Genomic DNA, 15040 nt, shown 5'->3' with positions numbered 1-15040 from the left:
TTGTGGAGTAAAACAGAGGCCCAGAGCAGGGCAGGGACTGGGGACTTGTGCTGAACCCGGGGCTCAGAAGGGGTGTGGCTGTGGCACGTTGTGCATGTGTTAGGAGGTGGGGGCCTCCGTTGAGTGTCTGACAGGGAGACACGAACAGTCTCCTGTCTCACAGGGGTCAGAGTGCAGGCCAGGAGGGCCAGGGAGTTTAGGCAGAAGGGGAAGGAAGTAGCGCATTTAATTGTGCACCCCCCTGTGTCAGGGGCCTAGATGCCCACCATCTCATTAAACAAGCCCCTGAGACGGGAGTTACTATCTGCATTGTACAAGTGAGGAAGCCACTTTGGATGTGATGTGACTTGCCGAAAGCCATCTGGCTGGCAAAGGCAGAAGCAGCTTTGTTCCCAGGGGTGGGCGTCTCAATAGAAAGCAACAGTAACTCCTGAATTCATTTGGAAGGTGGTGCTGGGGACTTGAAGTCGCCTTACATTGCAGGCCCATGTGTTTGCTCATTTGATCCATTTAATTGGGGGAGCTGATGGGAACATATGATATATTAAAATGTACTTAGTGTATGTCCCTGGTTCCCAGCACAGAGCTCCTAAAACCCTTGGAATTCCCTGAGAGAGAGGACTGTCTTCTGTTTTTGTTCTTTTTTTCCTTTTTAAAGATTTTATTTATTTATCTGAGAGAGTGAGAGATGAACAGGGGGTAGGGAGAGGGAGAGACAGGCTCCCCGTGGAGCAGGGAGCCAGATTCCGGGCTCGATCCCGGGACCCTGGGATCATGAGCTGAGCCAAAGGCAGACGCTTAACCGACTGAGCCACCCAGGTGCCCCTAGGACTGTCCTTTGTGTTCATAATAAGCCCCTTTGACTATGTCATTAGAGGCTCGGAGCTTTCAGTCCCAACCCCAGGCCCTGATGGAGGGGAAAGGGACCAAACACTGAGTTCAGTCACTTCCCTTGGCCAGTGATTCAAGCAATCGTACATATGGAATAAAACCCCACCTAAAAAAACCCTGAATCAATGAGGCTCAAGGAGATTCTGGGTTGGCAAACACATCGATGTGCTGGGAGGGTGGTGCATTAGGAGAGGGCACGGAAGCTCTGCACCTTCCACCCCCAAAACCTTATTCTGTGAACCTCTTCCATTTGGCTGTTCCTGCGTTGTATCCTTTATAACGAAAATGTAAGTACAGCACCTTCCTGAGTGCTGTGAATCATTTCATGGAATTATCGAACTCCAGGGGAACGCTGGAAATGCCCCAATTTGTCGTCACCCAGGCAGAAGTGTGGGTAGCCTAGAGACCCCACTTGCTGCTGGCATTTGAAATGGGGGAGCGGTCCGGTGGGACTGAGCCCTTAACCTATAGGATCTGCACCAACTCTCAGTACTTACGGTCAGAATCGAATTGAAGTGTAGGACACCCACCTGGTGTCAGAGATTTGCTGTTGGAAGGCATTTTGCGCTATGGCATAGTACTCCTCCCTCCCTCCCCTTCCAAACCAGGACTCGGTACTTACTCCCACAGTTCCAAAGTCAAGACTGTGAAACAAAATACCAGCTCAGAGGCTCAGGCTTGGAGCCCCTTCGCTATACTACACATAGCCTGATGGCAAGAAAGTCCCTGGTGGGGTAAACCCGTAGATTTCATGGATAGAACCACCCCAACCGGAGGTTCCATGTCTCATGAACCAGTCTAAAATCTGCCCATAACTCAAATCCGTCACTCGACAGAATTTCCAGATTTTAGACTGAGTAACCTCAGCCAGCCTAAGAAGGCAGATTTGCCTGAGATGCGTAAATGATTTGCCTTCTCATTCAGATACTGGAGGGAGAGGCTGGGGAAATAAACACACCCTTGGAATGTTAACAAATATACTGAATTAAAAATTAATCTCGGGCGCCTGGGTGGCTCAGATGGTTAAGCGTCTGCCTTCGGCTCAGGTCATGATCCCGGGGTCCTGGGATAGAGTCCCGCATCGGGCTCCCTGCTCCTTGGGAGCCTGCTTCTCTCTCTCTCTCCCTCTGTCTCTCATGAATAAATAAATAAAATATAAAAAAAAGAATTAAAAAAAAATTAATGTCTCCTCGGGGCACCTGGCTGGCTTAGGTGGTAGAGCATGTAGCTCTTGATCTTGGGGTTGAGTTCGAGCCCCATGTTAGACCTAGAGCTTACTTAAAAAATAGAAAAATGAAAAGAATTTTGTAAATTAAAGGGTTAAAAAAAAATCAGTCTCTCCTCTGTTTGGTTGTTAGCTCCAGATCAGCATCTGCTTTTGCTTACCGTTGCGTCCCTGTTCCTGCCTCGGGAACAAGGCGTACCTGCCTCGGGAACAAGGCGTACCTGCCTCTAAATAGACCCTGTTCGATAACTATTTCTTGATTGAATAAATATTGACTCAAATTTATTTATTATTTTTATTACTTACTATTTATTTTTTTTAAAGATTTCATTTATGTATTATGTATGAGAGAGAGAGAGAGAGAAAGAGCGAGCGCAGGTGTGAGCACAAGCCAGGGGGAGGGGCAGAGGGAGAAGCAGACTCCCCGCCGAGCAGGGAGCCCGACCTGGGAACCTGGGATCCCAAGACCTTGAGATCATGACCTGAGCCAAAGGAAGACCCTTACCCGACTAAGCCACCCAGGCACCCCTCAAATTCATTAGCATAAAAAAGAATGCTTAGCTCATTCATGGCTGGCAGGAGTGCAAATGGTCTAGTCACTTTGGAAGATAGCTTGGCAGTTTTTTACAAAGGTAATCATGGTCTTAACTGCCCAATCCAGCAATCAGGTTCCCAGCTATTTACCCGTGAGTTGAAAATTCTTGTCCACACAAAAACCTGCACATGAGTGTTTATTGCAGCTTTATTCATAACTGGAAGCAATCAGATATCCTTCACAAGGTGAATGGATGAACTTTGGCATATCCATGCAATGGAATAGGGTTGTGAATTCAGCCCCGCCTTGGGTGTAGAGCTTATTTTAAAATAAATAATTAAAAATAAATTAAAAAGCTACATACTTTGATTCCGACTATATGACATTCTGGAAAACTATAGAGATAGTAAAAAAGATTAGTGGTTGCCAGGGGCTTGGAAGAGGGTAGGTGGAACACAGGGTTTTTAGGGCAGTGGACTTATTTTGTACCATACTATGATGGTAGATACATGACATGATGTCTTTGCCAAAACCTGTAGAATGTACAACACAGAGTGGACCCTAATGTAAACTATGGACTTTAGTTAATAATACTGTATTAATATTGGTTCATCAACCAATATGTTGATGTTGAGAGTTGGGGAAAATGAGTGGGGGAGAAAGGTTATATGGGAACTGTGTACTATGTGCTCAATTTCTGGTAAATCTGCTCTAAAAAATAAAGTCTGTTAATTGAAAGAGAGAGTAAATGAATGCATCCATAAAAGAACTGAATTAAATTCTAAGATCATTTCCAGCTCTGAATCACACTCCAGCTCTGGGCCTCAAGGTCCCCATGTAGAATAAAATCGAGCTGAGTTTTAAGCGTCGCGCTCCTGCGGAAACAGAGGGCGGCTCTCCTGTCGTCCAGAGATCCAGCACAGCACTGCACAAACTGCCCTCTGGACCCCCGAGGCCGGCGACAAGATCTGGCCCCCACGCGCTGCGCGGACTCGGCTCAACCCAGCGAGCGCGTCCCAGCCCACGCGCTCGCAAAGCCTCTAGACGCGTAGGCCACGCCCCCGCATGCCCTTGGTTCTCCGATTGGACGGCTCGGCGGAGGTGTGGCCGGAAGAGGTGAGTCTGATTGGCAGGGTGTGGCTGACGGTGTGCGGCGAACATGGCGGAGCGCGTGAAGAAGCGGCCCTGCGGCCCGGTAAGTGGCGGGAGGTGGAGCCCCGGGGCAGGACAGGGGGTGGGGGCGCGAGAACGAGCCGCGTGGGGGCCCGTGGTGGAGCTGGGCCGCGCTTCCCGCTCCCTGCTTGTCGCTGATCCGAGCCCGGAAGCCCCGAGGTGCCGCATGTTCGTGGCCGCGTGCGCCCCTGCGCATGAGAACCGGGGGTGAGTGCCGGGGTCCTAGCCAGGGCCGGGACAGCGTCAGGTAACCCATTGCTGGAGCCCCTTGCGGCTACTCTGACCCGGGCGTGGATTCAGGAGGTGGGACCCTGGCTGCCCTCTCAAGCTCTTTCGTGGCGTATCTCGTCTGACTCCCAGGGCGACAGTAGGCAGATCCTCTCCCCCTGAGCTTCAGTTTCCTCTTCTGCCCTGTCAGACTCGATTCGACGACTTATTGAGTGCTTGCTATGTGTCAGACCCGGCCCCAGGCACTAGAGTGTAGCAGGTCTCTGCTCTCTGACGCTCTCCCAGCGGCAGCGGGGTGGGGGCATTCCGTGGTTTCCTCACCACCCCCATTTATAGGCAGGAAATGGGACCCCCTCCCAGGTGTGATCATTCAGCCTCACTCCTGTACCTCTTCCCATTCCTACTCTAGGGTGAACATGGCCAAAGGGTCGAGTGGCGAAAATGGAAGCAGCAGAGTAAGTAAGAGGCTGAGGGGGAGGGGATCTGCTCAGCCTTGCCCGAGGCCACTCCAGCAGTGCACTGCTGAACCTCGGGGAGAGCCTCCAGGTTTGTCCCTCTGGGTCCCCCAGCACCCAAAATGGGAAAGACGGGGCCACAGGCTCCTCTGGCTGCTCAGTAAGCAGCACCGGAGAGGCCAGGCTGACCGTATTGGGAGGGCACCATCTCCTGGACTGCTCCATGGGCCTCTCCCTCCAAGTCCCTCTCCCCTCCACCAATCCACATGTCCTCTTCTCCAGAGAAAGAGGAGAAAAAGAAGTGGAAGGATCTCAAGCTGATGAAAAAACTGGAGCGGCAGCGGGCACAGGAAGAACAGGCAAAGCTCCAACAGGAAGAGGCAACTGCACAGAGGGAGGACCAGGGTGGGCAGACTGGGTCCTGGGCAGGGAAGAGAATGTCATATCTGGAAGGGACCTTAGAGACCAGTGGGTCCAGACATCTTGTCCTGAGGGAGAAACTGAGGTCCAGAGAATGGGAAAACCTGAGTCCTAACCTCCTACTTAGGTAGATTTCAATCCTTTGGAGCCTAAGCATCACATATCATAACTTTATACCTCCAGAACTCATCATCATAATGACAGTTTTGGGTTTTTTTTTTTACTTTTTTATTGAGCACTTTCTGTGTGCTTTAATCTAGTTGTTCATTTACTTATTTTGATTTTATTTACTTATTTATATTTTTATTTTTTTAAAAAATTTTAATTTCTTTTCCCTTTTTCTTTTATAGATTTTATTTATTTATTTGAGAGAGAGAGAATGAGAGAGAGAGAGCATATGAGAGGGGGGAGGGTCAGAGGGAGAAGCAGACTCCCCGCCGAGCAGGGAGCCCAATGCGGGACTCGATCCTGGGACTCCAGGATCATGACCTGAGCTGAAGGCAGTCGCCCAACCAACTGAGCCACCCAGGTGCCCCTTATTTATTTTTATTTCATTTTATTTATTTTTATTTTTTTATTTTATTTTAATTTTATTTTATTTATTCATTTTATTTTTTTAAGGAAGCTCTACACCCAACGTGGGGCTTACACCCAAAATAAGGCGCCCCTTATTTTGATTATAATAAGAATTTGTCTTTTTTTTTCTCATTAAATAATACCTGTTCAAAACAATCCCCTTCCCTAAAATACAGAAAACTGTAAAGAAGATAAATCCCAGCAAACATTGCAGTGAAAGTTTCTCCAGATGTTATGTTACATCCACGTATACATATGTAGAGTATATAGGTACAGTTTTACAAAAGTGAAGTCACGTTATCCATTAGCTTCTGGACCTGGTTTTTCTCATTGCACATTGTGCCCTGTGTGTCCTTCCACATTAGTACATCTGGAGCTACCCTAACAGATTATATCTTTTCTCCTTGTCTAGACCCAAATGTCAGGAGGGTTAGGGTGTCATAACATGCCCTCTAAGCCCGTTGGTTACCAGTGATGATGTTGACAGTGGGGATAGAAACTGAGCATGTCAGCTGTTTCAGACACCAGGGAAGTCCTTCCTGGGTGGTCCCTCATGTGGCTCCCTTTGGGTGGCTCTGGGAGGGTGAATACGGTGGTCCCTCCGGAACTAGACAGCCTGAACCCATATGTCAGCTGTCTTGCCTTTTCTGTGACCTTGTGCCACATGTTTGATCTTTCTGGGTCACAGGGTCCCCACCTCTCGATGGGGATCCTATAGTAATACTTCCTAGGGTTACGGGGTGAATGCACACAGAAAAGGCCCTAATAATATTAGCTCTCTTTATTATCCCCCTTTGACGCTGGAGAACTGAGGCCATAGGGGGTGGAGCCAGCACATGAACATGGGCCAGTGCCTCTAACCACTCTCCAGGCTTGCCCAGTTGTGTGCCCTGTTCATGGGCGCCTTGGGGACCAGTAGGTCCATTTTCCTCCTGGGTAGATTGAGGCCTGGAAAGGGGAGTTGGATCTATTTTGCTGGCCTCAAAATTCCTCCCCGAGGAAAAGTTTTCTAACTCTGGGCCCTGGGATTAGAGGGAGAGAGGGGAAAGCTCGACCCTAGCCTCTTAGACTGCCCATGAACACCCCTCCCCTGCCCAGGTCGGCCCTACACCCTGAGTGTGGCCCTGCCAGGCTCCATCCTGGACAATGCCCAGTCACCGGAGCTCCGCACCTACCTGGCTGGCCAGATTGCCAGAGCCTGCACCATCTTCTGTGTGGATGAGATTGTGGTGTTCGACGAAGAAGGCCAAGATGCCAAGTGAGGGGCCATCCAGTAGGGCACCGGGGGGCTAAGTGAGGAGGGAGAGACCGCTAGGATTGACTTTGCTTCATCTTTGTCGCTGCCTACTTGCCGGGGCTGAGAATGCTGCCTGCAATCTCCCCCAGTGAATCTGGTGGGAGGAGTTGCAAAGCAGGGGCACTGCAGGGGTCATTTTGGGTGGAGAAGCTCTCGAAGGGAGCACAGTAGGCTCTGGAAGCCCTATCTTTCTCTTTCCAGGACCGTGGAGGGAGAATTCAGGGGAGTCGGCAAGAAGGGGCAGGCATGCGTGCAGCTGGCCCGGATCCTGCAGTACCTGGAGTGTCCACAGTAAGGGGGTGAAGGGCAGACTTCCCTGAACATGATGGGGAGGAGGAGGGTGGTTGAGGTGCAGGTCAGGCAGGGGGCAGCCTGCCCTGGGAACTTCCTGAGATCCACGGTCTTTACTAGGTACCTAAGAAAGGCGTTCTTCCCCAAGCATCAGGATCTCCAGTTTGCAGGTAAGGCTGCAGGGGGTGCTGACCCCATTTCTCATGGATCATCCCCCAGACCCTGAGAAATTGCTGCGCAGTTGAGAAAACAGGCCCAGGCAGGGCAAGGCCTCTGCCTGGTGGCAAACAGCAGGTCTGGGGCAGGCCTGGAATGCGCGGACCAGGCCTCCAAGGTTCCAGCCATACCACCGTGTGCCTTGGCATCTCCCAACCCACAGGGCTTCTGAACCCCTTGGACAGCCCTCACCACATGCGTCAGGATGAGGAGTCCGAGTTCAGAGAAGGCATCGTGGTGGACCGGCCCACCCGGCCAGGCCACGGGTCCTTTGTCAACTGTGGCATGAAGAAGGTAGGGACTGGGAGAGCGGGTTGGGACAGACATTCCGGACACATCCTGGCCATGGAGGGCAGGCAGGGTCCTGTGAGCAGGGAGCCCTGGACCCGGGCATCTGTGCCTGCAGTTCCCCTACTGATGGATATTTGGGCCAGAGAAGTGTCCCCAGACAGGGCTCAGTAGATAAAGCCAGGAGCAAATACACTGTTTCTTAAAAAGTAAATGAACAGAGCACATTCTGCATGGAACACTGGGTGTTATGAACAAACAATGAATCATGGAACACTACACCAAAACAAATTATGTAATATATGGTGATTAACATAACAATAAAAAAATTAAAAGATTAAAAAAAAAAAGTAAATGAACAGAGGTAGTCCTCACGCTCAGACCCAATCCACCCCAGCCAAAACCCTACAAAAACAAGTTCAGAATCCCTCTGGGGCAGCTCCAGCAGGACGCAGAGCCAACGCTGGGATTGGTGCATTCATCTGCTACCTGCTTACTCTCAGGGCTTCTGGATTCAGAGACAGAAACACTTCAAGGTGGAGGGTCCCCTCCCCTCAAAAAGAGCAGACCAGAAATGACGGGCTAACTGCAGACCAGGATGACCCAGACCCAGACCAAAGGAGAAGACAGGAGAGACCTCAGAAGGGAAAGAAAGTGCCCTATCCTGAATTCAGAGTTGGCACAAAACACAGACATCGGTTGTCACTCGTCGCAGCTCCCGTTGACCTCACGCCGGGCCCAGGGCTGTTGTCTATGGAGGGTTTGCTGTTTGACAGTGGAGGGAACCGAGGCTCGCAGAGATTAAGTAGCCTGCTCGAACCGCTGTAGCTAGGAAGTGGCATAGCCACATCTGTTCAAAACGTAGAAGACTGGGAGTTCATCCTGCGAAATACTTATTCCTGCCCTGTGCCAGGCCCAGAGCGTTCGTCTTTGCCCAATGTCTTATAGTTGTTTTGCAAGAATGGTCTCTTTTTTTTTTTTAAGATTTATTTGAGAGAGAGAGAGAGAGCCTGCACATGCTTGCATGGGGAGCAGGGAGGGGCAGAGGGAGAAGGAGAGAGTCCTCAGGCGGACTCCCTGCTGGGTGTGGAGCCCAATGTGGGGCTTGATCCCAGGACCCCGGGATCTTGCCCTGAGCCGAAATCCAGAGTCGGCTGCTTAACCGACTGAACCACCCAGTCACCCGACAAATGGTTTCTTGAGAGCAGGTCTGGCCCGGGTGCCAGAGAAAGGGGGCAGAGGTTGAGCTGGACCCCTCAGGTACCTTGTGAGCTGCTCAGAGCTCACCTCCCCCAGCATCTGGGAGAACAGTGACACCTGCTGGCCCTCTGGGGAACAGCACCCATTTCTCCTGGCTTCTCCCCAGGAGGTGAAGATTGACAAGAACTTGGAGCCTGGACTTCGTGTGACAGTACAGCTGAACCAGAAGCAGCTCCCAGGTATCTGGAAACTTCCCAGCCTGGCCCAGCCAGAGGGCTTGGAGCCACCTCCTGCCACCTCCTGTCCCTCGCCTCATCTTCACAGCCTCCCTGCTTCCTCTGCAGAAAGCAAGACCTACCGGGGAAAAGTCGTGTCATCGCAGGACCCTCGCACCAAAGCCGGTCTCTACTGGGGCTACACGGTCCGGCTGGCCTCCTGCCTCAGTAAGGACAGAGCTTCCTCCTCTGAAGAGCTGACCCCTCTCTGGGAGGCCACAGAGAGCCTTGCTTGACCCAAAAGGCAGACCAGGGTCCTTGTCCTGCCACCTTACTGTGTGTCCGTAAGCAAATGCCTTTCCTTCTCTGGGACGTGGTCTCCCTGGCTGCGCTGCTTGGAACACTGGAAAGGACTTCTGAGGAAAAGGATCGTGCTTCATTAGTAACGTCTGCCGTGGGGTTGGGAATAGAACAAAAGGACCAGATGGATCTAGGGTGCACTGTGAATTCTCAGAGCTCCTTCCTACCCACCTTCAGCTTTACGCCCCCAGTCTAGCACAGGTGTGGTTTCTCCCTGCTGAGTCCCGGACCTCCCAGGACGGCGGATGTGTGTGGCTGGGTGTGACCCCCTTCCCTGAGGCCCCTTTTCCAGCCCTTCTCCCCACCCCACCCCCATATGCAGACACACAGAGCCGAGTGGCTCTGGCATCGGAACAGGACCCCCAGGGAACTGGTCTCTCCCCCAGGTGCTGTGTTTGCTGAGGCCCCCTTCCAGGACGGGTATGACCTGACCATTGGGACATCAGAGAGAGGCTCGAATGTGACCTCCGCCCAGCTGCCCAGCTTCAGGTGGGTACAGCCTGGGGCAGGGGCCGGGGAAGGGGAAATGGAGCCGGAAACCTGTTTGGTGGGGGCGGAGCTGTACAGACTGGGCCCCTAACTGTGTCCCGGGAGTGGGAGGCTGAGAGCCCTGGGAAGCTGCATTCAGTGTGGCCTTAGTGAGCAGGGACTGATCCTCTCCTGTGGGTGCCAGGCATGCTCTCGTGGTGTTCGGGGGCCTCCAGGGGCTGGAAGCTGGGGTGGATGCTGACCCCAACCTAGAGGTGGCTGAACCCAGTGTCCTGTTCGATCTGTACGTCAACACCTGCCCTAGCCAGGGCAGCCGCACCATCCGCACCGAGGTGAGCCTGCCTTCCTCCCGCCTCCAGCCCCCAGGCTGCTCTCAAGGTTCTACCACCAGCCAGGGGTCTGTCCGAGCGGGGGTGCAGCTCTGCCCAGGGCTGTCTCGAGCCAGCCTTCTCTGGAGATGGTTTCCTGACGGCCTCAGCCTCTTACCACCGCGAATTCCAGCAGGGACAGAGTAGGAGTGAGCTGGGAGTCAAGAATCCTGGGTGCTGGTGCCCATCCAGCTGCTCCCAGGGTGGGTAACTCAGGAGACCCCGGCCATCCCAGCTCCGGGCCTCAGTTTCCCCAGCCGTACGCTCAGGGTTCCACTTCCTCACACGTGACCGTGGTGGGCAGGGCAGCCCTCCCCACTGGGCTTCAGTGGCACCTCAGTCCTGGGGGGTGCAGTACGCAGCCAGCTCTGGGAGCCTCAGTCCTGTGCCCCCATGGAACCGGTGGACCCGCTTCTGAAGTCCACACACGAGGCACTTGGCGTCCAGTAGTCTTAAAGGGTGGTGACTACACGGGGGCAGCTCCAGTCTGTCCCTGAGGGCCCTCCAGGGGCCACACCCTCCCAGCAGGAAGCCCTGCACCCACCCTGTCCTGGGAGAACACCCCTCAAGGAGCAGAGAGGCAAGGCCCTTCCCCGGCAGGGCATGCAGGCAGCCCGTGGCACATCTGCAGGATGGGGCTGAGCCTGTTCTTAACGTCCTTGGGGCCCTGAGGAGGGCAGCAAGCCCCTGGCGGGGGGGCGGTCCCGGGCGGTCGAGCCCTGCGAGGCTGGGAGCCAGGCGCCCGCCAGCCTCCCAGGCCCCAGCCCACGGCACACTTCCCCTCCAGGAGGCCATCCTCATCTCCCTGGCCGCCCTGCAGCCTGGCCTCACCCAGGCGGGTGCCCGGCCCAGCTGAAGGTTCCAGCAGGCCGAAGACCGCGAAGCAGCAGCAGGGAAGCCAGAGGCTCCTGAGGGGCCCCTGGGACAGACACAGCCAGGACTTTTGTCTCCAAAGATCACCACCTTTAATGCGACCCAGCCCCCACAGTCCGGCAGGGTACGGCCTTCACTTGCAGCCTGCAGTGATGGCCTTGAGGCTGCCTGCCCGCGCCAGAATATTTGGCACAAAGAGCAGCCCCGAGGCCCGCTCGATGCTCTCGATGGGCACCAGGAAGCGCTCCAGCGGGAGCGCCTCGTCCACAGGAGCGTTGGGCATCACATAGGAGCGGAGTTCGATTTGCCCGCCTGCTGCCTCCAGGATCAGCACCTTGAAGAAGTGGGTGGGCACCGCCACGTGGTTCTTGCCGATGACCTGGTACTTCACATAGGACTTGCCGTCAGCCTCCGTCCTGCGGGCAGACCCGGGCACACCAGGCCTTTCAGAGTTCCCAAGGGGTCTGCTCGGACCCGAGGCTGCACCTCTGAGAAGCCTTCCCCGGCCTGACTTCCACCTTGTGTCAGCCTGTAGAACTGCCCCCTTAGCAGGAGGCTTCTGTGCCCTTCTCAGCTCCCCCAGGAGGCTGGGGGCTCCCTGCAGGGTAGACACTCCCTTACCCTGTTTCCCTCAGGCCCAGCACTGGGTCAGGCAGGGTGGGTGGTGGCAATAAATGCAGCTGAGAGAACCCGGCCTTGTGGGCACTCACCTTCATTACTGCAGACCCGAGACTACTGCCTACCTCCCCCGTGGCGGGTGAGCACCAAGTGGGCGAGGGCCTGGGGCCCAGAACACGGGACGGAGGACTTCGGTCTTCCTCGGCGGGGCCTACTCCATTCCAGCAGGCCGTAGGAAGCACCTGCTGATCATCCGTGCCTCCTTGGCCAGCCCATGCTGAGCGCTTACTATAGCGACCTCCACCACCCGCATTTCACCCCGAAGCAACTGCGAGGTAGGGAATGGCTATTTTCCCCACTTTACAGGAGAGGGTATTGAGGTCACTTGCCCATGACACCCAGAGACCAGGTGATAGGGCCTGGGTTCCATCTGAGGCCCGTGGACTCCAGAGCCAGTGGCTTCCCCGCAACCCTTTGCCTCCCCGATCTGTCTTCACTGGGCTGGAAAATTCACTGAGCATGCCCAGGGGAGCTCAGTCCCTTCTACCTGGGAGGCAGGGCTGCAGAGGGACACGAGTGAAGGCTCAGGATCGGGGAGATGGAGGTCAAACCCTGGCTTCCAGAAGGGTGAGGAGGGTTGCTCCAAGCAGAGGAAACCGAAAGCAAGAGCCTGGTGCAAGGCTTTCTATCTGGACAGAAAGGGAGTCGGGCACATGGCAAGAGGTGAGGGGAGAGAGGAACAGAGGCAGGTTTGGGGCCTGATGCCGGCGCAGAAGAGACAGTCTTGTGGGTACCCCCACAGGCCTCTAGCTATAGAAATGCAGTTGGGGGGGTCTGAAGCAGAGAACGGACAATCTTGTCAAGAAACTAGATGATGTGACTTGGCACTGCGTGCGCACCCAGAGGCTGAGGCAGGCCTGCATGGTGAGTGGCAGGAGGGGGCCTCTAGTGAATGGGAGGCCCTGGCAGCCCCAGCTGTCCCCCCCCGCCCCCCCCCCCCGCCCCAGTTCTAGCCTTACCTGGGCAGGAAGAGCGGCCCTGTGCAAACGTACACATTTTCGTGGGTGCGAGCCAAGCTGCGGCTGTACTTCTCCAGGTCGTTCCAGGCATTCTGGTTGAGATGGGGCACCTGGTTGGAGAGGTGGGGCTCAGACAGACAGATGGACAGGAACTGGCACCAAGCCAGGATGGTCCGATCCGATGGGGAGTGGGCTGGGCAAGCACGCTGAGGCAACGGGGCTCAAGGAAGGAGAGCCGTCAGGCGGCCGTGAGGGTGGAGCCAGACAGAGCGGGGCTAGCCCGCCCCCATCTAGAATGGGAGGACTGACATCCCAGGTCCCCAAACCGCTTCTCGGCTCCAAAGAGACACACTAAGGAAAGGGGCACTTCTCCCTCTTCGGAGAGAGAAACAAGCCCCCCCCATCCCCGGGGCCTCATGGGAAGGCCAACTCTCCAGCCCTACCCTCTCCTTCCTGAACCGCATGCAGAGCCCAGCCGGAAGTCATGGATCTGCTCTTGACTCCGGCTCTTGAGCTCTCCAGTGTCTAGTCAAAAAGGCACGGAACTGAGACGCTGGAAGAGCAAAATCAGGTGGGAGGTTCAGACCCCCTGGGCTTCACCCAGAGCCCCAGGTCAAGTCTCCAGGCCCTGCTTGAAGAGGGCTTGAAATAGCGCACACAGAGTTACTCTCCTCTGACTCCTGGGAGGCAGGCAGGGCAGGGACAATGGCTGAAAGCCCAGGGTCCTCTAGACAGACTGCCTGGGTCACCTGCTGTGTGACAACTGGCCACTTTGCCTCTCTGGGCCTCAGTCCCCTCATTACAGCTAATATGCGCTGAATGCAGGCCATGGGCCGGGAAGAGTGCTCAGTACTCTCGTGTGCACTGTCTTCGCTGCGAGGAAACTGAAGCTCAGGGAGGTGCCCAGAGGCCCACAATCGAGGTCGGACTGCAGAGCGGGTGCTGGGTGGCTCCGTGCTCGGTGCCTCCCGCCAGGGGCGCGCGGGGTGAGCAGCCAGGCGCCTGACCCGGAGCGCGGGCGCTACCTGGGGCGCGACGTTACTCAGGTAGAAGGTGTCCTCCATGGCCTTCTGGCTCCAGCGGTGGTTGGCGGCGGCGGCGAGGTGGCCGCGGTCGAAGCCGCTGCCGCGGTAGTCGGCGTTGGTGGCGCGGTGGTACGCGTGCACGGAGTCGTCCTCGCGGAAGTCGCACGAGCGGCGGTCGCCGTCGCCGCGGAGCCGCTCGGGCCGCAGCTGCTCGATCACCCAGAGCGCGCCGCGGGTGCGCGGGTCGTAGCACAGCACGTACGACTCGCGGCTCTTGAGCTGCGCCAACCCCGGCAGCCCGTACTTGGCCAGCTCGCCGGCGCCCGCCGGGGCCCCGGGCTTCGCGGGCACGGCGGGCAGTTCGGCCGCCGCGGCCACGGGCAACACAGGCAACCGGCCCAGCAGCCCCGGCGCCACCCGCGCGTCCTCCCGCCGCCGCCACCAGCTTTCGGCCGCCGCGCCCAGCCCCGCGCCCAGCGCCAGGGTCAGGCTGACCCGCAGCGCCTGCATGGCGGGGAGAGCGGCCCGAGAGCAGGTGGAGGGCGGCCCGCGGCGCCGGGGGAACACCGCGACCTCCGGCGGCGGACCCGCGAGGCTCTTAAAGGGGCCGCGCCGGTCTGCGGGGCCCACCGCGGGGGAGGAGGCCAGATAGGGGCGCGAGACGGTGGGATGCCCGTCGCTTCCACTCAAGGACGCTTCGAAGAACTGGGGAACCCCCACAGAAGGGGTCACGACTGGCGCCGAGGGGACGTCACGGCGCCCTTTCTTTGCCCTTTTAAGACGCGCACCCGGGAGGGGGCGGGACGGGCGGGCCCTGGTTCGTAACTGGATGCCGCCGCCCGGCTCCGCCCCGCGCCCTCATTGGACTGCACAGGGACCCTCCGCGCCGCGGGTAGGAGCTCCTACTTAGGACTTATGAGCGCCGAGAAGTGTCAGGCACTCATCTAAAGCGCTTCCACTGCCTGACTTAATCTTCAAAAGAGCCCCGAGAGGAAGTTCCTAGTTGGCTGGACAAAGAAGGACAAGACCCCAGGTCTGCCTGACACCAAAATCTACGCTTCTAACCATTACACCTAAGTCGAAAGTTGTAGGACGTTGGTAAATATTTTAACACCGGGCAAGAGGACAGGGATGCAGGTGGCTGATGCTAATGGCTCGTTGGGACAGAAACTGGCACGATTCTAGAAGGCAGTTTGGCAGTATGTATTAAAGGTTCATGGGGCGCCTGGGTGGCTCAGGTCGTGATCCCAGGGTCCTGGGATCGAGCCCCGCATCGGG

The 15040-nt window shown here is 56.0% G+C and overlaps 2 protein-coding genes across 3 annotated transcripts; one reads left to right on the top strand and one right to left on the bottom strand.

The window, feature by feature from the left end:
• Positions 1–3781: 3781 nt before the first annotated feature.
• SPOUT1 (SPOUT domain containing methyltransferase 1) lies at positions 3782–11789 on the top strand. 2 transcript variants are annotated; one of them, XM_028107835.2, is made up of 12 exons: positions 3782–3846; positions 4462–4507; positions 4790–4912; positions 6602–6761; positions 7002–7091; positions 7212–7261; positions 7471–7601; positions 8962–9034; positions 9140–9238; positions 9757–9859; positions 10044–10191; positions 11015–11789. In XM_028107835.2, exons 1-12 carry the CDS (start codon positions 3811–3813, stop codon positions 11081–11083), a joined length of 1128 nt encoding a protein of 375 aa, XP_027963636.1. In that variant the 5' UTR covers positions 3782–3810; the 3' UTR covers positions 11084–11789. The 2 variants fall into 2 exon arrangements, with proteins under 2 accessions (XP_027963636.1, XP_027963637.1); XM_028107836.2 differs by lacking the exon at positions 4790–4912.
• ENDOG (endonuclease G) lies at positions 11169–14519 on the bottom strand. The gene is made up of 3 exons (XM_028107837.2): positions 13763–14519; positions 12738–12847; positions 11169–11516 (listed from the first exon to the last, which is right to left on the bottom strand). The coding sequence occupies exons 1-3, from the start codon at positions 14270–14272 to the stop codon at positions 11234–11236; spliced, it is 903 nt and encodes a 300-aa protein (XP_027963638.2). The 5' UTR covers positions 14273–14519; the 3' UTR covers positions 11169–11233.
• Positions 14520–15040: the final 521 nt, after the last annotated feature.

Source organism: Eumetopias jubatus, unplaced genomic scaffold (genome assembly GCF_037043125.1).
Source record: "Eumetopias jubatus isolate StellerSeaLion01/CBP00866 unplaced genomic scaffold, mEumJub1_p1.0 scaffold_15, whole genome shotgun sequence".
In the NCBI taxonomy this organism is placed as follows: domain Eukaryota; kingdom Metazoa; phylum Chordata; class Mammalia; order Carnivora; family Otariidae; genus Eumetopias; species Eumetopias jubatus.
Note: the sequence above shows the minus strand (reverse complement) of the source record. Positions and strands in the feature narration are given on the sequence as shown.